Here is a 23,854-nt window from a genome sequence, read left to right as displayed (position 1 = left end):
TAAAAACAAACAATAGGTCGATTAAATTACACAACTGATTAAACTTGCACATATGTAGTTGTGACAATCCTGAAGTAAAACAAGTGACTACTAGACAATATTAAGGGTTTAAAATAAAAGCAGGGTTTCCTCTATTGATGATTTTTTATTTTTTTTGTATTTTTGTGTCAGCAGTTCCAATGCACTTAGGTGCTTTTGTACTCAAAGTTCATTTATACACCTGCTGGGTAAACTCATTGAGAGTAATCTCAATAACCCCGATACTCAGTTTAGATTTATTCACCGGATTACGATGATGAAGGTCTAAGCCGATACCTCAAGGGATTCAATCCTGAGCTTAGCTGAATACCAGTATGGAGTTTTAACAAGTTTTCACCATCTCCCTCTGGGGTCTCTAGCTTCCTCCAAAAAAATAAAATAAAAAAAACCCACAGTGATCTGTGGACTGACTATCCTCAAACGACCCTGGGAGAGACCGTGCCTCTCTGAATGGACTACCAGTCGATCGCTGAGCAACCACAATGTTCTCGCCTCACACTCTGTTCCCGAGATCCTGACCAGGATAAAACGATCACTCTAAGAATAATGGAATTAATCCTACGATTATACACAGTGGGCCAGTTTTTGCTATTGCGAGTCCAAAAAGGAGCAAAACCACTTGTGCTTTTTGTGTTTTAATTTCAAAGCAATAAATCAAAGTTCTTTTAAACCACAATACATTTTCCAAACACAAAGAACTCTGCCGTTTTGTAGAGTAAGCAAAGCTGCTAATCATAGAAAATAAACTCCATACAACTAAAGTCAAAAATAAGTCTGTGTGAAAAGGGGGGAAAAAAACGTCTTGTAAACAATATGATAAAGAAAATCTTCATATTTACCCAATAGTTAAGGAGGTGCAAAATATCAACATGTTCAGTTCTGCTTTCATGTAATACTCAATTACATACTCAGAAAGAATGCATCACATTTTACCAAGTATTCTAAAGCAGAATCTCAGTTAATACTTATGCCCATATGTACTGATGTTAGACACACTGGTAAACATTTCCGAAAACAACATGGGCAACATCATTTTTAAAACGTATCAAAGGAAATGATTTCGCACTTGATGTGTGGAGCCGTTTTTTGTGAGTTCACGCACTTTTCATTGTTTTTTTGTTTTTTTTTCTTCCCCTCCTCCAAAATGTCAATATCACAGGCAGGGCTTTAAACATTCTGGATGCCAGTTAATGTGCCCCTGTTGACAACACTTCACAGACAAAGGGACCTAAACATCACCTTAAAACTACGGTGTTACGGAAGAGTTAGTGCAATCTGGACAGGCCTGGAGGGGGAGGGCATGTCCTTTAAGGCCATTTATCAAATGACAAAAATCACTGAGCAGAGAGAAGCCAGCTCGGAGGCGGCCATTTTAAAGCTGGTTCCTTCTTCGTCGTCGTCTTCTTCTTCTGCAGTGAGCAAAGAGCACTGTGAGCTAGTGCAGTCCTCCAGCTGGGCTTAAGTAAAGGAGAAGGGAGTGACAGGCCAAAGGGAATCAGGGCTGGCTGCTGCTTTTTTCCAAAGTTGTGTGCGAAGGTCAGGACTGTTTGAGCCGTTTCCTGGGGAGGCCGAACGGGGGGCACTGAGCCGACGCCAGGGCACGAAAGGCTTCAGCCACTAGGTGAGGATGGGACTGGATCATGGCCTTCCAGCCTGCGGTCTCCATTATGTCTGCTGCATGGCTGAAGAACCAAGGAAACAAATAGAGTAAGTGATTAGCCTAATGTAGAATGAGTAGACATGACGTTGATATTATTTGGAGAAGTATTATTGCAGTAAATGTTTTTCTTCACATCATCTCTATAAAGCAATTAGGGAAGCCGTGCATGCTTATTATTTCTGCAAACACTGAAGAAGTGCATGATGCAAGTTTTTACTTTATCACAGTTTATCAAGTTCAACTAATTCTGGGCAATTCTACATTCTGTAAGAACAATGACTATACATGAATACTTTTTATAATATTATATGCACTCATTTAGTGTGGAATTTATTTAAAGGGAGGCTATTATGAAAAAGTAAGTCATATTTAGACATTCAGCAGGGTCTCCAGTGTGCATGCAAAAAAAAAAAAAAAAAAAAACTCCCAGCTTACAAGCTAATAAAATTTTTCTCCTAATGTGACATCACATAATAAAAGCCCCTCCCCTGGCTTGTTTCTCAGCAGTGCTGTTCGATAGAGGGTTGTGGCTCAGCAGTACCCAATTTACACATACACTAAATTGGCGCATTTGGAGCAAAAGTAAAATAAAGGCACAAATGCATTATTTGTAGGGTTTTTATTTCAGCTGGGGAATTAACACACTTTAGGGGAGTTTTGAGACCCTGGTTAACTTGTAACAGAAAAAAAAAAACCTTTAGGATTGTTCTCTTGGCTAATTAATTTGCATCCCACACCTACATCACTAAGCTGTAGTTTATCTGCAGAATACATGAACATTCAGACTTTATTTCTTCTATTTTAATCATGACGGTTGATATCGGTAGAATATGTGCATACGTACTTGCTGTTCCAGTTCTTCCCATCTTTGCAGCCGAGTTGTCTGAGAACGCTGCATCTGGAGAGGAAACAGGTGGTGTTACAAAAATATTTGCACCACTTACAGCACCGCTATAACAAAACCTGTTAAGACGATTTCCTGGGTGGTCTCCTTCTCTTTAACAGCTTTAATAAGCATCCTAAAATGTTGATATAAATGTACATTTCACACTAAATTACAGGACTATAATTACTTTTAAAGGATAAACTACATGTGCATTTCTAGGTAGAAGAGGTGCACTAAAAGATCCAAACGTACCCGAGCGTGTTTGCCAGCCCACTGTACGATCACACACCAACTTTCATTTTGTCGCCTATAGCTTTTTGATTGTGTGTGAAAATGATTCCTCATGTTCACATAATCACTATTTCACAATCAGAGTCCTGGAATGCACCCATTTCTTACAATCACACAGCTGTTTAGCCCTCATCACATTGTCTGCATATGGAAATTCTTTTACTTTCAATATAAAGTGGGTTTTAATGTTGATTTTTTTTCATCCACAAAGTTCAGCACTATTCTTTTAGGCAATGAGGATCTCCTTAGTTGTTTTCTTTGCTTGACGCAGCTTAATAATTTATTTTTATTTCTTCTTAAACGGCCACTTTTTTCTCCTCACATGCAGTGTGTGTATTAGGGGTGTATTCACGGTTTGGTAAATACCTCAATTTTATTTTATACAGTAGCAAGGGGTTTAATATTGGCTGAACACATAAGGAACGCACACAAGCATGTATCTATCATTTAAAAAGCTGCAAAAAGACCCTCTAATTGCTCTTTTTGGTATCACTGGAGAGGACGATGTGTGTCTAACTCCAGCTAAACAGTATTTATTGTCTTTTGCGACACTCCTGGCCAGGCGTTTTCTTTTATTCAAGTGGAAGGATGCCACGTCACCCACTCACGCCCAGTGGCTCAGAGATATTATGTCCTGTTTGTTCCTGGAGAAGGTTCACTACTCAATCCGTTATTCAGACTTGAAATTTCAACAGGTGTGGGGGCCCTTCCTTCGCTTTTTTATATACATTTATAGTTTGATTCCCTTCCTATTAAATTGTTTAAATAAAAAAAATATTGTGGAGAGAAAAAAAAAAAAGCTGACCAATATAAGTAAGTGCGCTACCTACAGCAAACAGTGCAATCACATGGTTCTGGTAGATATGGACTATTTATACACACACAGACCGACACAGACGTACAAAGCACCTTTAAATCCAGACTGTATTCACGGAGACTACAATGTGCACTGAACCGAACGTTCAAATGACGCTTACCATTACACCCCTATCATACATGTGTGTAAAGCTGGAATGGGGCAAAACTAAACAACAACAAGAGAAAAGCAAACGAGAGCCGGCTTGCCTGTTGATGAAGTCTATGGCTTGTGCTTTGAGCTGTTCTGCACTGTGAAGGTCTGCTAGAATGAGGATGTCTGCCACGTTCTCGACAGACAGGCTGTTACACAAAGCCTCCTCGCACATCACCTTCAATCTCTCCAAAGCATACTGCAGAAACAGAGAATTTGCAGATAACATACCGAGGCAGTGACTCAGGCACTTCATGAGATCTTATCAATTAGTAACTCGTTTACAGTCGTCTCCTGCCTCACCTTGTCTGCTGCGGCTAACAGATGATCGGCCATCTTCTCCAAGTTTGGAGCTTTATCCGTGTAGATGAAGACCATCATCTCTCTAAACACGTCGGGTTCGACGTCACTAATGTCCACGCGGTTCTTTGGACCCAAGAGAAAGAGAGAAAGAAAAAAAAAATCTCTAAAAATCATCTGTTTTGAAAGAAACTTGCTAATAATAATAATAATAAAATAATAAAAAATAATAAAAATAACTAATGCTAAAAAAAAGAGCTCTGCACCATAAAACACACACACGACTGTGACGCTACCACAGGAAATGAAACATAAATGCTACGCTGAGCACAGAGATGCAAAACAAATCACACAAATTGTGCAACTATAGAAATAGACAATCTGCGGTAAAGCAGCTTTTTCTGAAGAATCTGTCTCGTAAGTAACAGTACACAGGAAATTCACTCCGTCAAACAGTTTTTTTCTTCTTTCTCCTTTACCTTTTTACTCTCCTCCATTTTGTGTTCGAACATGGCATTGAAGACGGGAGACCTCGCTGCAAAATAAATTATAAAGTTTAACAAAGTTTTAAACATTAAATCTGACAAAATAACTCGATCTGTACAACCGGCCACACCTGCCAGGATGGACTTGTGTGCTTTAAACTCCTGTCCTCCCACAAACAGGCTGCAGTCAGTGAACCTGGAGCCCTCCCACAGGCTGCCCAGGTCGTCAGCCAGCTGACACTCAGGCACCTTCAGCATGTTCATGTTGGACTGACCAGAGATGTTCACCGAGTCCTGCACCACACTCACCTATAGCAAAGGGGAGGAGAAAAGAAAAACTCAGTCATTACAAAAACAGCAGGACATACACAATAAACCCAACTCTGTTTTAGGTTTTCATCAAGGCGCTCATACAACAGGCCCGATCGATTTGTCCCGTGCAAAGGAACGAAATCTCACGGTAACGAACAGCGTTGTCTCTGCGCCTTTAAATCGCGAGGGAAATCCCAGACACCATTTTGTCCCAGAGCTTTTTTAGGACAGTCACCTTGGGGGGTGCAGTGCCAGTTCCTGTAGTTGTCACACACCTACTGAATATATTTTCCCCAACACAAATAACAGTACCTCACAGAAAAGTGTAAGCTTGTCATCTGGTAGAAGTCCATTCGCTTCATCGAGTAAGAAGTCCCGCCTAATGAACTTTTTGAAGCCCCAATCTTTTCCCTGGACAAATCGATATGCTCTTTGACTTTCTAGAGAACAACAAAGCAAATACGATTAAGTTAGAAACCACACATGACATTATAACAGACTGTTTTTATTTTTAGGTGATGGCTCACCCATGGCTTTAGTTTCTTCTCTTTTGGCATTTAGCAGGGAGAACTTGAACTTTGCCCGCACTTCACTTTTTGGACAGTTTACAAGGAGTAAGTAGAGGGACAAATAATCTTTACTTTCATCATCTAGCCCTTTTGGATTCACTCTTAAACACCTACAGAGAAGAAACATGCAAATAAAAATTAAGGTAAGGGCAAAACATTAAATTTTATCTGACTTTTTGTCAGGCTTTGGTGTTGCGAAGGTGGCAAATTAATATTAGAGAAATTAATTTAAGGTGTAATTTTAGGATAGAAAGTTAACCTCACCACTTCATTTTGTCGTTGGGACCAGAAGAGAAAGTGGAACTTTTCAGCACCTCTCCCATCTCCTCTCGGCAGAAACTGAAGTTGTTTATCGTCCACATGTAGGAGAACTTCACTACTTTGACCTGGCAGGAATTATTGTTTTGTGCATTAATAATTTAAATATATATTGTACATATAACGGATGTGTAGCACATAGGACATTCAACATTAAATAAAAATATGCGAGGGGTTAAAATCCTGCGAAAAGCTCCGTATGCTTCCAACAAGACCAAAACAAAACAATCATCAGGAACTTCAAGTGCTTTCAAGGATGAGTAATATTTCTGAGCAGAAACATGCCTGTGCATCAGTGTTATGACTCAGAAAGGTGATTTGGGGGTAAGTGTAAAACTCAAAAGATGCACACTCACTCCAATACTCATCTGCTGTATAATAATTACTAGAAATGCAAGGTCTGAAAGTGAACATGCTTAGAGTTGAAGTTTAATACGTAATAGCCATGCTCGTCTTCGACTCGAGAGAAAAAGCATGAGCTGTCGCCTATATCCACCCTTAATACCTAAAACCATGGCATCATAAGAGAACACAAACCCTCTCCTGGTTGTGTAAACAGCTGACTCACTGCCTGTCATTCGACTCTTCGCCAAGCGCTTGATTTAGCACTTTGTTTTTGTTTCTTTTGCTAAGAATCCAAGTCTTGTTTTCTTTTCAACCTCCTCGACAGGCTTTTTAAGACAATTCCGTGTGTGATACAGTGAACTGGCATGAGAACCTGTTTTCTTTATTTTTAAGTGATGGGTGCCTGTAGTAAGCATAAAGTCATCAGTGATTTAGACCCCTAAACTAAGTGGTAGTGATTCTCAGCATTAATCATACCTGGTACTACCTTCTTTTATACAGTCGGGCCAAAAATAATTAGTCAGCCACCAATTGTGCAAGTTCTCCCACTTATAAAGATGAGGGAGGTCTGTAATTCTCATCATAGGTATACCTCAACTATGAGAGACAAAATAAGAAAAAATGATCCAGAAAATCACATTTTAGGATTTTTAATGAATGAATTAATAAATTCCTTGGTAAAGTAAATATTTGGCTTTATAAGAAGCATTTCAAGGTCCTGGAGTGGCCTAGCCACTCTCCAGATCTCAACCCCATAGAAAAGTCTTTGGAGGGAGCTGAAAGTCTGTGTTGCCCAGCAACAGCCCCAAAACATCACTGCTCTAGAGGAGATCTGCATGGAGGAATGGGCCAAAATACCAGCAACAGTGTGTAAAAACCTTGTGAAGACTTACAGAAAATGTTTGACCTCTGTCATTGCCAACAAAGGGTATATAACAAAGTATTGAGATGAAATTTTGTTATTGACCAAATACTTATTTTCCACCATAATTTGCAAATAAATTCATTAAAAATCCTACAATGTGATTTTCTGGATATTTTCTTTTCTTACTTTGTCTCTCATAGTTGAAGTATACCCATGATGAATATAACATCTTTTTAAAAGGGAGAACACGATTGTTGGCTGACTAAATACTTTTTTCGACCCACTGTAGTAGTATTTTTTTTCTGCAGTAAACTCCAAGATATCTATTCAGAAATTAATTTTCTTTCTTCTAGGAGACACAATCGCACTGGACAACTAACCATCACACACATATTGCTCCAGAAGATCATTAATGAGGTGTTCAGTGGGGTCCAGCTCAAGAGTGAAATAATCAGGTGTCCACATACGGTGGGCTGTGATCTTCAACGAAACCGTATCCTTAAATATATGTAGACACAGACTACATTTTTTACCCTCTCACCTGTGTGTAACACCAGCTCTCCGCCACAGGTCCTGATGTCATCTCCCCTGGAGGAGGGGGTGTGGGGACCCGTGACATGGCCAGCTTTATCCTCTCGCGTCCCGTATGAAGCTTGACCTAAACAGTCACGTGATAAAAGTGTTGTAATAAGACATTTGATCTGAAACATCAGTAAGAACCGCATTATTAAGTAATACTGATATCTTGAGTTACTGTGACTTGGTGGTTGGTTATAATCCTCATCCCTTACCTCGTGCTCAGAGAGGGACAGGTTGCTCATGCCATCCCTGAGAGCATCCTAATAAGATATAGGACTCCACACGCTGCTCTGATACGGCTTCAACACTGCATGCTGACTTCTCACTCCTCATAGCCCATCCTACACACACGAGAATTAAGAAGTTTTATTATTATTTTATTTTTTTTACTACCCCTCCAATAAGGAAAGTGGACATATTAACTTAAACTCCTCTCCTGTTATACTGAACTTCCAGCCTCCTAACACTCACAAAACTCTCAAGGTTTCTTCCCATTTCCATCTCTGGGAGTTTTTCCTTGCCACCGTCACCCTCGGCTTGCTCATCAGGGACAATCTGATCATTTTGATTTATAAATTGAAACAATGAAAATGGCTAAAAGCAGTATAATAAATAAAACTGAACTGCATTATTTGTCTGCTGTGAGTTTCTTTTTACAAATAGTGCATGAATCAAATTAAAATGCAAATAAGCCTGTGACATAATTTGGTGACATTTAGCGAATTTTCCCCACAGACTTTAGCTAGTTCCCATTGAAGATATTTCAGTCGTGCAAGACGTCTCTCCGTCAAAAGTGAAAAGAAAGCACCGGCATTCGATTCTTTAACTAAACCACGTAAACACGGCGTAACTAAAATAAACACAATACCCTAAGGGTGGTGTGATATATGTCTAGACATTTAAATGATAATGCCATGGTAACCAGTGACAATAACTGCAATATACATATAATAAGACATTATAACCAGACCTGCAACAATTCCTAACACAATTTGGAGGATTGCAAATGTTAGTATGGACATATTATTTAGAAATATGCCAAAGAAAAGAGCATTCGGTTTCCTCCCCAATAAAATGGCAGATGATCCGATCAACATATGAACATGCAATGATTTGCTGAAATCTTGGTAAGTCTTTGGTATTAACTGACTCAAACATTTTTTTAGTTTATTTATATAATATAAAATCTATTAGTGTGCTCAGCTTTGCTTTCTGCCAAAAATGCAGTGTTTTTTTTTTTCATCCAGTTCATTATATTTAAACAGCAAAAAAAAAAAAAAAAAAAAAACCCACACTGCATTTTTGGCAGAAAAACATGCAGGTTATTATTATTATTTTAACCAGAGTGCAAATATCTGTTAAAAAATTGAGATAGAATTTAATAGGGATCATAATAACCAGGGAACACACGATAGTATATACATCACGATACCTACATTCTGCACTGCGATTTTGTAAAAAAAAAAAAAAATTTCCTCTCAGACATGGTTAAAATTCTAAACAAACTTTACCAATAATTTGCTTTTACTGTACCAACTTTAAAAAAATAGCTATTATTTAAATTTATTATAATTATAAAAAAAAGTGAGTGTGGCAATACATAAATTACCATAACCAAAGAATCACAATACATAAAATTGATATTTTTTAACTTCATCTTTATAACACAGTGAATGTTAACTATCCTAAAAAACGTGACAAAAATGACTAACACCCATACACATTACATTGAATAAACATGAAAGGACAAGTTTTCTTTGTCCAAATACGAGGTTGTAATCATGGTAGCTTGTGGTGAAAAACCAAAGTCCTTCAACGCAAAAGTGGAAAAATTTGTTTACCAAAAATACGATGTGCAAGAGTATTAATACATGGATCAGCCATAACATTATGACCACCCGCCTAATAGAGTACGCCCCCCCCCCCCCTTTTGTCACCAAAACAGTGATGCGCTCTGTGTTCAGACGTTTCTACTGCAACCAGCATTAACCATTTCCTCAATTTGAGCTACAGTAGCTCTTTATTGGATCAGACTACACAAGTCAGCCTTCACTTCCACACGCATCACTGAGCTGAGGTCGCCCATGACCCTGTGTCCGGTTCACCGGTTTTCCGAGAATTTTTGGTATGTCCTGGCTACTGCAGAACACAAAACATCCCACAAGAGCTGCAGTTTTTTTAGTCGCTCTGATCCAGTTGTCCAGCCATCACACTCTAACTCCTGTCACAGTAGCTTCAGTCACAGTCATAATTGCGGCTGGAATTTACACACACAGCAACCTTACTAACAAAAAAGAAATCAAGTTTTAAAATTTTAAATACAAGAGATCTCATTAAGAGGGGTTTCAGAAAGGGGGGGGGGGGGCAGAGGAGAGAAATTAATACCACAATCAACAACAAAAACATCATCATCATTATCATCAGCCACCACAACTCAACCACAAGATAGCGGGTGTGTAATATGGTGGAAGACTTTGAACTGCTCTGAGCTGTTTTGTGGTTTGTGGTCGAGGGTCTTTTGTGAAGATTGACTGCATGATGAATAGGGATGAGATTATACACAAAAGCCACAATATGAGACATATCAGTATCGTCACATGCAGCCTGATAAAAGACGACACTGAAACAAATATTTGTCAACATTTTAAAAGGACAACAAAAGCAAATTACTGCAATATTAATAAACTGCATTGTAGGAAAAGTAAATCCTGTTTTTTAATTTTTATTAGGTAAAAATTTTACTTGAATCTTAACACATATTAAAAAAAAAAAAAACTTAAACTTGGGACTTAAACTAATATTTAATATTTAACAATTAAATGTACCATTCAGTATTTAAACCCATTTATCCAACCACCATTATACACTGAAAACGTATATTAAAATTGCTTGTTTGTTTTAGATAATAATGCTCTGTAGCTTAAATATATTCACAAGAAAGAACTTGCAGGTTAAGGTTTACAAGAAAAGGGAGTACTGCCATTTAGGAAAAGAAACAACCAATCAGAATTTATCATGTCATTCTCTGCCATGTTGAGTGCGTTGCCAGATTGGGCTCCCGCTTTCTCAGAAGCTGAGCTACTATTTATCAGCTTTGTCTGGGGAAAAGTGTCTAGAGTAATTAATGAATATGAGGCTAATTTCGGTGAAAGAGCATATGTGCTTTAAAAAAATTGAACTACAGTGCAAGTTCTTGTACTGATCTTATTTGGCCAGTCGTTTATTTATTTATTTCTTAAATTGGAGAACTGCCTAAGCATTTTTTTAACACTGTGATCTGGCAACCTTGGAGCAGAGAGCAAGTGAGAAAGTGAGAGAGAGAGAGAGAGAGAGAGAGAATATACTTTGTGTGTGCAAAAAAAACCCAAAAAAACAGTTTTTGCTCAAGAACGGCAAAAAATATAAGGGTCCAAACATGTCACGGCACACAGCTGCAGTAAAACTGCACTTTGCACTATGAATAAACTATGCACTTAATCCACAGTTCACATGCCTGCCGAACCGACAGAAGAGATCCTTACGGACCACTGATTATCTTTAGTGCGTTACCACACTATTCATTATTGTTTATTATTCTTCTCTTTGTTTAAACAAACTGAATAGATTGTTTGGGTTTCGTTATTTTTCTCTCACATAACCAATTTGCATAGACTGTGCAGCTATAACAAAAACGACATCTTTTTGCTATTAATAATTAATTAGTGCTGCACAATTAATTGCATAAAAATCTAAATTGCAATATAGAACCTTGCAATTATTTAACCACAAAAGGCTGTAATTTAATACTTTTGAGGTGATAAAATGAATATTGGCAAACATTCTCTTTGTGTCGTTATTTGCTGTTAGCCTGGATAAATACTTTTGAATAAAAAAAGGAAAAAAAAAGGCACAATTAATAGTTACTTTTGCTTGCGGATCGAAGCACTACTATTGTTATCTCACAGGCTTATTATTTTTTTCTTTCTTATTAAGTGTGCCGGCGCACACTTATTACTCTTCACCCCTAGAAATCCTTGCGCAATCGGCTTATTATATCCCTAAATCTTTGCAGCGTTTCTCGTCCCGTATGTTACACCGTTCTGTGCGGCTCACTCGGGAATGGTGTGCTATGACTTTTGGTGGGGGGTCGTCGCGCGGTGCTCCCAAATTCCCCCCAAAAACACCACTAAACGTCCCATAGACATAACATTGAGGCCGGCCTCTGCTGCGACATCACGGCTGTGACTATGATGCATCGGAAGGCTCGACCACGCACTGGATGGCATCTACGCTCATAAGGAGTGACCCAGCCGTTGCAGAGCCACACTTAAAATTTCTCCACAAGTTTTCGCTCTCTAGTTATTTTTTTCTTCTTCTTCCGTACAAAAGGTTGGCGTGTAACTATTCCCACACCGTTTGTCCTCGACCCATGAACGAGATGTAAAATCGTGCGGCTTATTCGGGAATGGGGTGCTGTGATTTTTCTAAGGGGTAGGTGGTTAATTGCCCCCGCAGGGCAATTAACCTCCCTAAAAAGTCCCATAGACTTAACATTGAGACCAACATCAGCTATGACATCATAGCAATGACTATGATGCCACAGCAAGCACCACTTACATTTTCTTAAGTAAATGTGCCTCTCTAGTTAAGTGTGCCGGCGCACACTTATTACTCTTCTCCCCTAGAAATCATTGCGCAAACGGTTGATTACATCCCTAAAACTTATCATTGGGACCGGCCTCTGACGGACTGTGATGCAACAGAAGGCTCCATCACGCACTGGATGGTGTCCACCACGCTCATTAGGAGTGACCCGGCCGTCGCAGAGGCACACAAATTTTTCCAGAAATTATCGCTCTTTAGTTACATATTGCAGTTTAAATCACATTCGTATGTGTCAAAATAATCCCAACATTTCTTTTTATCTAATTAAGTAACCCTATAGTTAATGATTTGTGCATTATTGAATGTGAATTTTGCAACACTATAAAAACAATGAAAACCAATTCTCCTGACTACGCATATATTACATATAATAAACTGCAGCCCTTTTGAGTTGAATAACAGCACGGATCCAGATCACAATTCTAATTATTATGCTACAGATCTACTCTTTAGAGAAAGCATTTTTCTCAAGTTTATGAGAGCCAAATAAAATGAAAATGCGAGCCTTGTGCTTAAAATGTGCCATAAGGGTTTATTCTGATTAGCACAACTTTTTAAAATATTAAGTACAGTCAGTACCTCAGGTGCTGAGGCCATTACCTTAAAAACTTAAAGTTTAATATCAAATCAATATATTTATAAATTGTGATACTTATAGAATTACAATAGAAGTACAATTTGAATCGGCACTTGGGTATCGTGAGGCTATCGTACCGAAAGGTTCCTGACGATTCCTGTCCCTAAATACTTGCGCTTGTGTGAGCTAAAGCCACAGATAAACTTAAAAGATAATAATGCTGGATTTCATGATGTAAAATCCAAATCTAAATGACTATTTAAACCCACAAACAAATAAATACCCCCCTTAGCCACATAACCCCACACAAATCACAAAAGAAAGGAGGGAAAAAAAAAGTTTTGGAAGAACTTTAGTTGGATTTGGACACTACTAAAACCACATGCACCAACCTTCACGCAGATTCCTCAACATGTGTCTTCAACATTACAGCGACACAGCGACATTTATTCCTTAATTGTGTGTTTGCGTGCGTGAGTGTGATATTCTCGAACGAAGAATTGGACCAACTACTAATAAGTTACAGCATTCGAAACACTATACAATGTGTGCACCATATGTTTTAAGCTCCTGGCATGCGACAGTCATTTCTCAAGGAGGATGCCAATTAGAATACATTCAGGGTTTGTAACAGCAAGGCGGCCAGAATGATCTTATAGCTTACTCGAGTACACAATACCTAGCAGGGGGAAGGAAAAAAAAAAAAAAAAAAAAAAAAAGAATGGGGGGGAAAAAAAAAATAAGCAAAAACTAATATTAGAGCTGCACAAGCATTTCCATGCCTATCAATTTACTAAAGTACGTTAAAGAGCCGTAATCGCCAAATGGAGAACACTTGGAACGGGAGTAAACCTTCCAGCCTGCCAAAATGTCTCGAAGGGTACAGCTTAATTATCCGGGAAATTACAAAGCATCCTAAGAAAACATGCAAAGAATGCCTGGCTTTGGCTCTTCCCTCTGCTAAGTTTAAGTGTTCAGGATTCCACGATCAGAAAGAGATTTGGCAAAAATGCGATTCCTGTGAGGCCAACAAGAAATAGGAATAACAGCAAGAATATAAACAGGAACATAATAAGACGCTTGTCTTTCGTGGCTAAGATGAACCTGGATGATACCCAAGCCATGTGGGAGAATGCTCCGTGGTCAGATGAGTCTAAAGCGGATTATTGGGATGCCACGAGTCTTATTATGTCTGGTGGAAAGCAAACACAGCATTCCGCAGTGAAAAGCATCACCGACGCCAGACCTGCTGGAGTTACCGTGACGGTTAATTCCTACAGAACATGAGTGTGACTAAAAATAAAAATAAGCATGGTTAAAAATATATATATAAGAAAATAAATAAAAATCATTTCACAAAGAAGCACTGTGAGGGAAAACTACTGAAGTGATGTGAAAGGCTGATTTTCAGTTAGAGGAAGTATTGTTTGTTATTTCTGTATTCATGTTCCCTTTAGTTAATATTAGAATGAGAAGAAACCGCTCGAACAGGACAGCCGTATTTTATAAAAAGGTGAAGAGCATGTAAGGTTAAAAAGAAATCACTTCTGATTAATCCGAGTGACTAATCGTTTTTTTTTTTCCACCCCGACTGAAGCACCACTTCACGGTATAATCCTGCGCGATTAGTCTTTTAAGATGACGTGCTTGTCAGACTTAATAAACTCTTCCATTCTATAACATACGGTCAGAGTCCTCTCGCACGGATCTCAGATAAACGTAAATGACTGTTCTGCGTACGTTATCACTCAGCATGATCTAGGTTTGTGCAAAAAATGGGCTAGCTTTAAACAAAAAGCGCTTTTGTGTAACAGTGATAAAGTTATGTAGAGATAATAACTTTTTTTTTTTTAATGAGGAAAGAAAAGAAAAAAGGAGTTTGTTTATGACGGAAGACGAAGAGACGTCATTACTGATCAAAAAACACAACGTTTCAGTAATGCTGCTAGCACATCTGTAGTCTCAATAAGTAGCGCAGTGTTTAAGAAAGAAATGGGCCACGACGCTCTAGGGGGCCATGAAGTAACTGCAGATGGAACCTACCCCAGGAAGGGCACGACGCAGGGGACACCATGGTAGGGGTGCCAACCTGGCACACGGCACGAGGACACACACTCAATCAGAGACTACGGGGAAAATTGGAAGCACCGCTCTACCTACACCACATTCATGGACTGTGGGAGGAAACCACATTACCTGGAGGAAACCAACCAAGCACATTCTAAAAGCCATGACACTCTAAAAGCCAACACACACACACACAAAGTGTAGAGTCAGATCACGTGCAAACTCCATAGAAACACACTCAACACCACACTTCCCATAGCCTGTGAACTTTATTCAATTAACTTTACTCAATCTACAAAGGATGTCCCAATTGTGAAACATGTAGTAGCATAGCTACATGGGGAAACAAACTAAACAAAAACCTACCCATTGTTCACTGTTCTCCTGCCTCATGTCATGTTTGAACCTGAACTGTTTTGTAACTACATCTGGCTGACCGCTTCAGACAAAACAGGCTTAGTAATGAAGGCTCGAGGGCAAACAGTGTTCCTGCTGCAACCCATTGTACTCGCGCCTCTGGAGGTGGGCGGGAAACGACCGCCAACACGGGGAAAGCACAACAGGACAGCCATTCAGCACGGGATTCCCGGTCAGGATTACCCTGCCCTAAACATGCCCGACATCGTAACGGCTCACACTCTGCGAACAACAGACTTGCCTTTGCATCGTTTTTTACTTGATTTTCATTTCCATTATGTAATGTGCTGCAATTTCCAAATATTAATCACTTGCAATATTGGCAATGTGAGCTCTGGTTATTTTGGTCTGCGGTATTTTCAGGTTACCCAAAAAACAAAAAACAAAAACTTGTAAGAAGCTATGCAATTATTAGAGGTGTGAATCATGAGTAAACTGTTGGTTCGATTTTATGCATTGTGGGTTTTAACCGGTTTCAATCTGATTCAAGAGCGCAAAAAAGTTTTCAGTCTGGTTTGTCTCAAGCAATTTATACATCTTACAAGTATTAAAACTCCTAAAAAATAATAGTATCCAGTAAAAGTAAAAGTAATCTAATAAAAAATTTAAATGCTGTGTATATTGTGTTTCAGAATTCCACAACACATGAATGGAAGATGTTTCTAGTTTGTGCAGTAAATCTAAAGAAATCAAATTAAATAAATAAAACAACTAATTCCGTTAAAGTACTAAAGTTTATTAAAGTTTTAAAGTACTAAAACTGTTCCGAATTAATTGATTACACAATAGGTTGATTGATTCAATAAATGTAATTATTGAGTTAGTTTTCTATTCACACTTATTGGAGTAAACTTGTAAATATAAATTCTTAAAAATATATAAAACCACAGTTTACTATATACATTTTGCATCATTAGTTCCTCTTTACAGTTTTTATTTACGAGTGGTTGGTGCAATATCATCACATGTTGTATAGGAGTATAGCTCAATAAATTGTCAGAAAAGTTTTTACCCCTTAAAACGATATAAAACATTTGTAAGAATCAACATAAATTATAGATTATACTTTTAGTAGTTTTTAATACTTTAAAGTCTTCTATGAAATATAGCTGCCTGAAACAAATCATAGAAAAATAAACATTAATGATATTGCAAATTGCAATGGGCAAAAATTCAATAAAATAAATTAAACAATCTGCCTACAATTCACAGTAAGGATGCGCTGATTAAGGTTTTTGAGGCTCATCGCCAATCCCACCCGATGGGGGTTATTGAGATTTCATTTTTATTGTGCAATATTGTTTATGTATTTACTGTTTACAGCAGTATAAAAATTAACTATTTTTTTATATAATATGATTTTAATCTGGAAAAGTATCAAACTCGAAGCTTTTATTGATTGTACAGAACATATGCAACATATTCCAGTCCCTTATTATTTCACACAGATTATAAAGAAACTGAAACCAACAAAATAGACTCCGCTCAACTAGAGAGAGCAAACTAGCAATCTGATTATTATGAGTTTTACATATTTTCTCACACATTTTATACTCTATTTCTTTGGATTCCAATCATGGCTACTTATTATTAGGCAGTGAGGACGGGCATTTCTTTATAAATATCATAATTTCTGCATTTTTAAAAGATAGTCTGTTCCTCTTATCACCTGGAATGTGTGCAGCTGTTCTGAATAGTCAGTCGCTCACAGTGTATTGAGCGGTAAGGTCCAGAGCTGGTGGCCGGCTCTTTATTTTTCCGTTCATTATTATTTTTGTGATTTTGGTTTTAGTATTTTTACTCTCTGCAGAGTAAGGCTCTTTTTGAGCACTTATGCTACAGGTGGTTAAGCGAGGGTGGACGCACAAGATTTACCTGCTGTCCTTGTGGATAACTTTTTATACTGAAATTGTTCTTAAGCGCTGATTAAAGGCTGTTGTGTTATAGCCTTCACCAGATATAGTCCTTCATAGTTTTGCCAAATAAAACAAATGTGTGCAATGTCTTTTGTGACATCTTTTAAAGAGACTCAGCAATATTCCTAGACTGTTGACATCATGCTAACGCATTTTACGTCGTCACAATAGTATCAGTTTATGTGATCAGTTGGTTGAAAGATGACAGATTGGTGAAAATTAAGTGATTATTGGCTGATTTTGAACAGCGACAGATCGATCCGAGAGCCCTTAATTCGCAGCACTAATTAGTAGCACTGCTTAGATACTCACGAAGCCTTTAAGCACATCTTTGTCTACAGATTTAGGGAGACTCATAAACTTTAACTGTGTAGCCAGCAATGTACCATCTGCGTTACATACGACGACCGTGTTATTCTTTTCCACAGGAAACTCGGTATGTGAGATTTAGATCAGTAGTTTGCACAATTAAAAAAAAACAACAGAATATCTGATTTGCTGCTGCTGCAGGTTGGGCTTAGATGCGAGGACCAACAGACATTGTGTCCGATGCATTAAAACACATGTAGTTTACATGTTGCCAAGGATCAGCATGTCATTTTGCCATAGCTTACATATTACCCAAATGAAACACTGAAACTCTAACAGCTCACACTCACCGCGTTTGGTGTGCTGAAATTAATTAGATGAGGCACCTCGATGAGGACTTGCAGACCACAACACTTGGCAGATGAAAGGAATTCTGGGAAAGGCCACTGCCAACAATATGCGAAAGCGAACCCTGTAACGTAAATATAAAACTAATAAACCAAAGTCATCTAAAGGCTCTTGGGCTTATATTAAGCATAAAATAAATTCCATTTATTTTACTGGAAAATAAATTCCATTTATTTTACATTTCCCATTTTTCAGAGTCAACATGTAGACTTAAACATTCAACTTAACCACACTACACACATTCGACTCAAATGTAGATGATGTGAGTCATGTTAAGAGTGTTTTCGATTCTCAAGCTTTTGAAATCTTTATTCTTGAAATGCAAAGGTGAAAAAACAACCCTTGAGCACTCAACACTGTTGTTTCATTTGCCTAATTGTATTTTATGCAGAACTGGAAGTTGCCTGAAACACAGCTGTTACTTTCTGCTAACCTTGAAACAACTGCTTAAAAACAAAAAAACAAACAAAAAAAAAACACTACTTTATAGAACAAGTGATACAGACAAGATGGCTAAAGTGCAGCACTGAATCAAGTGTGCTATGGACGATATAAAACGTTCACAAATATACACAATTTACAAATAAAGTGTACATCCAGTAACTGTTGCAAACCAAATAGTTTTATACATTTGTCTTTCTGTTCAAACATAAAAATTCCTTCTTAAAAACAGCAAATAAGTCAACAACAACAATAATAATTCATCAAATCATAAAAAGGCAGACTGGAAAACTCAACTATTTAAACAAGTTAAACAAGCTATGTCGCCAACTGACTTCAGTGCTTTAATGATTTTAGACCCCTTTAACAACTTTATATACAAATTAATGAATAAATAAATAAATAGAGCTAACAACAAACTTTGCTTTGGAACTTAGCAGATATAGATGACTGTGCTGAACTTAATGCTGCAGTCTACCTCACATCACAGCTGCTGTAATACGTGTTGAAAGAGCAGGTTCACTCAACTCGACATCACTACGACCACCAGCGTCACCGTCAACGACCGTTCACAGAGCACCAGCGTCCCCGTCAACGACCGTTCACAGAGCACCAGCGTCCCCGTCAACGACCGTTCACAGAGCACCAGCGTCCCCGTCAACGACCGTTCACAGAGCACCAGCGTCCCCGTCAACGACCGTTCACAGAGCACCAGCGTTCCCGTCAACGACCGTTCACAGAGCACCAGCGTCCCCGTCAACGACCGTTCACAGAGCACCAGCGTCCCCGTCAACGACCGTTCACAGAGCACTAGCGTTTCCACACCGACCAATCCCTGATCATTGATATTTCCTCAACGACTGACCCCCAATCACAAGTATTTCCAATTACTAGCCACTGATCACTGAGTGTTTACAAATTCCCAATCGTTGAGCACCAGTATAAGATTATGCCCAACGACTAACCACCCGCCCCAGTATGAAAAACGACTAACCACCCGCCCCAGTATGAAAAACGACTAACCACCCGCCCCATTATGAAAAACGACTAACCACCCGCCCCATTATGAAAAACGACTAACCACCCGCCCCAGTATGAAAAACGACTAACCACCCGCCCCAGTATGAAAAACGACTAACCACCCGCCCCAGTATGAAAAACGACTAACCACCCGCCCCAGTATGAAAAACGACTAACCACCCGCCCCAGTATGAAAAACGACTAACCACCCGCCCCTTATGAAAAACGACTAACCACCCGCCCCGTATGAAAAACGACTAACCACCCGCCCCGTATGAAAAACGACTAACCACCTCCCCCAGTATGAAAAAAAACTAACCACCTCCCCCAGTATGAAAAGCGACTAACCACCCCCCCAGTATGAAAAGCGACTAACCACCCCGCCAGTATGAAAAGCGACTAACCACCCCGCCAGTATGAAAAACGACTAACCACCCCCCAGTATGAAAAACGACTAACCACCCCCCCAGTATGAAAAACGACTAACCACCACCCAAGTATGAAAAACGACTAACCACTCCCCAGTATGCACAACAACTTACCCCCAGTATGCCTAGCGAATACCCCCCACCCCACCAGTATGCCCAGTGACTAACCCCCAGTATGCCCAACGACATCACAGATCCCCAGTGTTTCCAACGACACACCCCTGATCACTGGTTTCCCCAATGCATAGTCATTGAGCACTGCTCCTAACGATCAATCACAGATTATTCAGGATGGTCATTCAGCACGGGATTCCCGGTCAGGATTACCCTGCCCTGAACATTCCCAACATTGTGACGGCTCACACTCTGCGTTCAACAGACTTGCCTTTGCATCGTTTTTTACTTGATTTTCATTTCGATTATGCCATTCATTTCCTGGCACCTTCCTCCTGTATATACAAAAAACCCTGACAGAGCACTGTTACAGCATAAACACACTAATATGCAAACTAATGTGTGACGTCACATGGCCACTAATATTGACTGTTTTTAGCTGCAGACAACAAAGCACAACAAAGCTAAAGTTAACCAGGTTGACCACTAAACTCAGATAAAACAAAAAAGTTTATTTACGGATGATGTGGAAAGAGATGAAAACACAGGGGGAAAAAATACAAACCTGGATATATTAGGGCATAAATAAGGAATAAACAAGGCAGAAATACAGGTTGCTAAGCTCATAGTAAAAGCCCTGTCCCCTCTGTCCTGCTGGGTGAGACTAGCCTGGCAGCAGAAACTATTAACTTTTATGCAGTGCTAATTCTCCTGTAAGCTAAGATGCTATGTTTAATTAGCTGTATCCGACTGAGTTTACGAAGCTGAAAATAAAACAATACGACAACAAGAACAAGTCAGAACAACATGTCTTTCCTACAATTATAATGTTAACCAATGTCCGTGTGTTGTGTGGATAATTAGCATAAAAAACTGAGTTAGAGAGAGAGCGAGGAGAAGAAGAGCAGTTAGCCACCGGAGCTAGCAACCTCGGCCTAGATTTCCACACGGCCCAACACAAGTGATCTACCGAAAACAAAAGCAAACTAATCATCTCGGGCGGCATTAAAAACAAACATAACGTCACCGAACAAACCAAATCCGTCGGTTTTTATCGCAGCACAAAGCGACAGTCTGTGTTTTTATTGTGTGTATTTCTGTAAAAGGAAAAACGAGAACGCTTTCTGTCTTTTGTGTCAGCCAAGAGAGCGGCGTTTAAAAATGAAAAAAAAAAAATATATATATTTTACAAACCTCTCCGTCAATCCTCACAACGAGTCACGGGAAATCTTTCACAGATACACACGGACCATAAGTTATAGTTATATATATATAATATATATATATAATGGTGAGACTTTTGAGGGAATAATAAGTGGCTTTTCTGCCGTTCAAAACAGCTCAGCGCGAGCGCATAGCGGCGTCTGCAGTTCTGCCGGAGCTTGGTCTGCGCATGCGCGTCACTCTCAGCGACACTCTCTCAGAACTTCCTCCTGAATCCGTCCGTCCCGCACCGTCACCGCCTCAGCGTCCCGGGCTTTATTCAAACATCACCCCGTCCGAATGTGAAAATGTCCTTCAACACAAATAAGCACAGACAAACTTAAAAAAAAAAAAAAAAAGAGTCAGGATTCTCTTCTTTGGTTGCACATTTTCCCAACTAATTCAAAAGTTTAAGCAGCCGAATACGAAACTCAGTACGCGATACTGAGAATAAGATTCAAATCTAAAAAGGTTTCACAACAGATGAAAGGTAATATAACATGGCGGCACGGTGGTTTAGTGGTTAGCACTGTGGTCTCGCGCCTCCAGGGACGAGGCTTTGATTCCCGCCTTAGGTGTGTGTGTGTGTTTTGCATATTCTCTCCATGTTTGGTGGGTTTCCTCCCAAAGTCCAAGGACATGCAGGACAGTTTAACTGGCATTCCCGAATTGTGTATGCCCTGCCATGGATTGGCACCCTGTCTCGTGCCCTAAGTCTCCTGGGATAGGCTTCATGCCCTATGTCCCTGTACAGAGGATAAGAGGTTTGAAAGATGAATTAATTATTTTGCTTGTTATTTTACATGCTGCTTATCCTATACACATTAATTCATTCATCTTTCATTCATCTATTCATTCTTCTTGTATACTGCTTATCATGAACACATTAGTTAATTAATTATTTTTTCCCTTACTTATCTTATCCTGTACACAATAATTCATTTATCCATCCATCCATCCATCCATTTATTTTATATACTAATTATCCTATGCACATTCATTCATTCATTTAACTTGTATACAGCTTATTCTGTACAAATTCATTCATTAATCTTGTATACAGCTTACCTGTACACATTCATTCATCCATTAATATTTTGTATACCGCTTATCATGTACATATTTATTACTTCATTCATTCATTCATTCATGCATTTTTCTTGTATATTGCTTATCCTATACACATTCATTTATTCATTTAACTTGTATACAGCTTATCCTGTACACATTAATTCATTAATCTTGTATACCGCTTATCCTGTACACATTAATTCATTAATCTTGTATACCGCTTATCCTGTACACATTCATTCATTAATCTTGTATACAGCTTATCCTGTACACATTCATTCATCCATTAATTTTTTGTATACCGCTTATCATGTACATATTTATAACTTCATTCATTCATGCATTTTTCTTGTATATTGCTAATCCTTTACACAGTCATTTATTCATTTAACTTGTATACAGCTTATCCTGTACACATTAATTCATTTATCTTGTATACCGCTTATCCTGTACACATTTATTCATGCATTCTACTTGTATACCGCTTACCATGATTAGCATTATTTTTTCTTGTATACACCGTATCCTGTACATATTCATTCATTCATTCATTCATTCATTCATTCATTCATTCATGCATTAATTAATTCATTATTTCAATCATTCATTCATCTTATATACTGTTTATCCTATACACTTTCATTTATCCATTTAACTTGTATACAGCTTATCCTGTACACATTAATTAATTCACTCATTCATTCATTCATTCATCTTGTATACAGATCATCCAATACACATTCATTCATTTATTTATTCATTCATTCATTTATACATCTTGTATACAACTTATCCTGGTCACATTCATTTATTAATTAATTCTGTACCACTTATCCTGGACACATTTCATATAATAGACTGTAAAAAATTAAGCAGTATAGAAGATGATTAAATAATTTAATTATTTTAATTTAACACAAACATCATGATTTTCCATTAGGACATGCCAAGCTGTCAGACTGAAAATGCAACCCTTCAATGCATTGCTGTTTGGTTTGATTTCTTCAGAGAAAACCAATCAGCAGGGGGTTTTCATTTTAAGAATTAAAATGCATAGGTGTCAGTAGTGAATGCAAACTATATTTAAAATAATTCCAGCTGCTTCAGTGCATTTTAGTATGTGCTTCTGTGGCAGACTGAAAAGCAATCACACCACCAGGATATGTGAAGTTTGTGTACGCCTCAGCCAGAAATAAAAAAGTTGCTATGAGCTTTGATAACAAACAAGTGGAAGTCATTAGCGATGAGATGCCTAAGATAGAGACATGTTTTGTCCTTCTTGTTTCTGCGCCACAAATACCATAAAATGTACTTTGGACAGGAAGGAACCTTAAACGCAACAACATTTGACACAAATGTTTAGACTTTTGAACTTGCTGTGACCTTGATTCAGTTTGGTTCAGTTCCAAAATTGAATTATATTTTACATTCTAGCACATAATCCTGAGATATTATTCGAGCAAGAATCTTGGATGCGTAGATAGATGGATGGGTTGATATCAAATCTAAAAAACTAAAGCATAGAAACTAAATTACAGAATGAACAGTAAAAAAACAGTGTGTGTGTGTGTGTGTGTGATT

General features: G+C 38.4%; 1 protein-coding gene across 2 annotated transcripts; it reads right to left on the bottom strand.

The window, feature by feature from the left end:
- Nucleotides 1–658: 658 nt before the first annotated feature.
- spoplb (speckle type BTB/POZ protein like b) lies at nucleotides 659–21,395 on the bottom strand. Of its 2 annotated transcripts, XM_053513631.1 has the most exons (13): nucleotides 21,194–21,395; nucleotides 17,939–18,060; nucleotides 7,871–7,999; nucleotides 7,621–7,737; nucleotides 5,816–5,937; nucleotides 5,510–5,661; nucleotides 5,295–5,422; nucleotides 4,802–4,979; nucleotides 4,665–4,720; nucleotides 4,189–4,311; nucleotides 3,942–4,084; nucleotides 2,544–2,597; nucleotides 659–1,721 (listed from the first exon to the last, which is right to left on the bottom strand). In XM_053513631.1, the coding sequence occupies exons 3-13, from the start codon at nucleotides 7,898–7,900 to the stop codon at nucleotides 1,577–1,579; spliced, it is 1,248 nt and encodes a 415-aa protein (XP_053369606.1). In that variant the 5' UTR covers nucleotides 7,901–7,999; nucleotides 17,939–18,060; nucleotides 21,194–21,395; the 3' UTR covers nucleotides 659–1,576. The 2 variants fall into 2 exon arrangements, with proteins under 2 accessions (XP_053369606.1, XP_053369607.1); XM_053513632.1 differs by lacking the exon at nucleotides 17,939–18,060.
- Between the last annotated feature and the right edge of the window lie 2,459 nt (nucleotides 21,396–23,854).

Source organism: Clarias gariepinus, chromosome 15 (genome assembly GCF_024256425.1).
Source record: "Clarias gariepinus isolate MV-2021 ecotype Netherlands chromosome 15, CGAR_prim_01v2, whole genome shotgun sequence".
Lineage (NCBI taxonomy): Eukaryota > Metazoa > Chordata > Actinopteri > Siluriformes > Clariidae > Clarias > Clarias gariepinus.
The sequence above is the reverse complement of the archived record's forward strand: the minus strand, read 5'-3'. Positions and strand labels throughout refer to the sequence as shown.

What these genes read in the sequence shown, in the direction of transcription:
- spoplb (XM_053513631.1), bottom strand. Translation starts at nt 7,900, where the DNA reads ATGAGCAACCTGTCCCTCTCTGAGCACGAG. An exon ending in AGAAGAAACTAAAGCCATGG is followed by an intron (nt 5,423 to 5,509) that starts GTGAGCCATCAC and finishes GTTGTTCTCTAG; the next exon opens with AAAGTCAAAGAGCATATCGA. An exon ending in GGGAAGAACTGGAACAGCAA is followed by an intron (nt 1,722 to 2,543) that starts GTACGTATGCAC and finishes TTGGTTCTTCAG; the next exon opens with CCATGCAGCAGACATAATGG.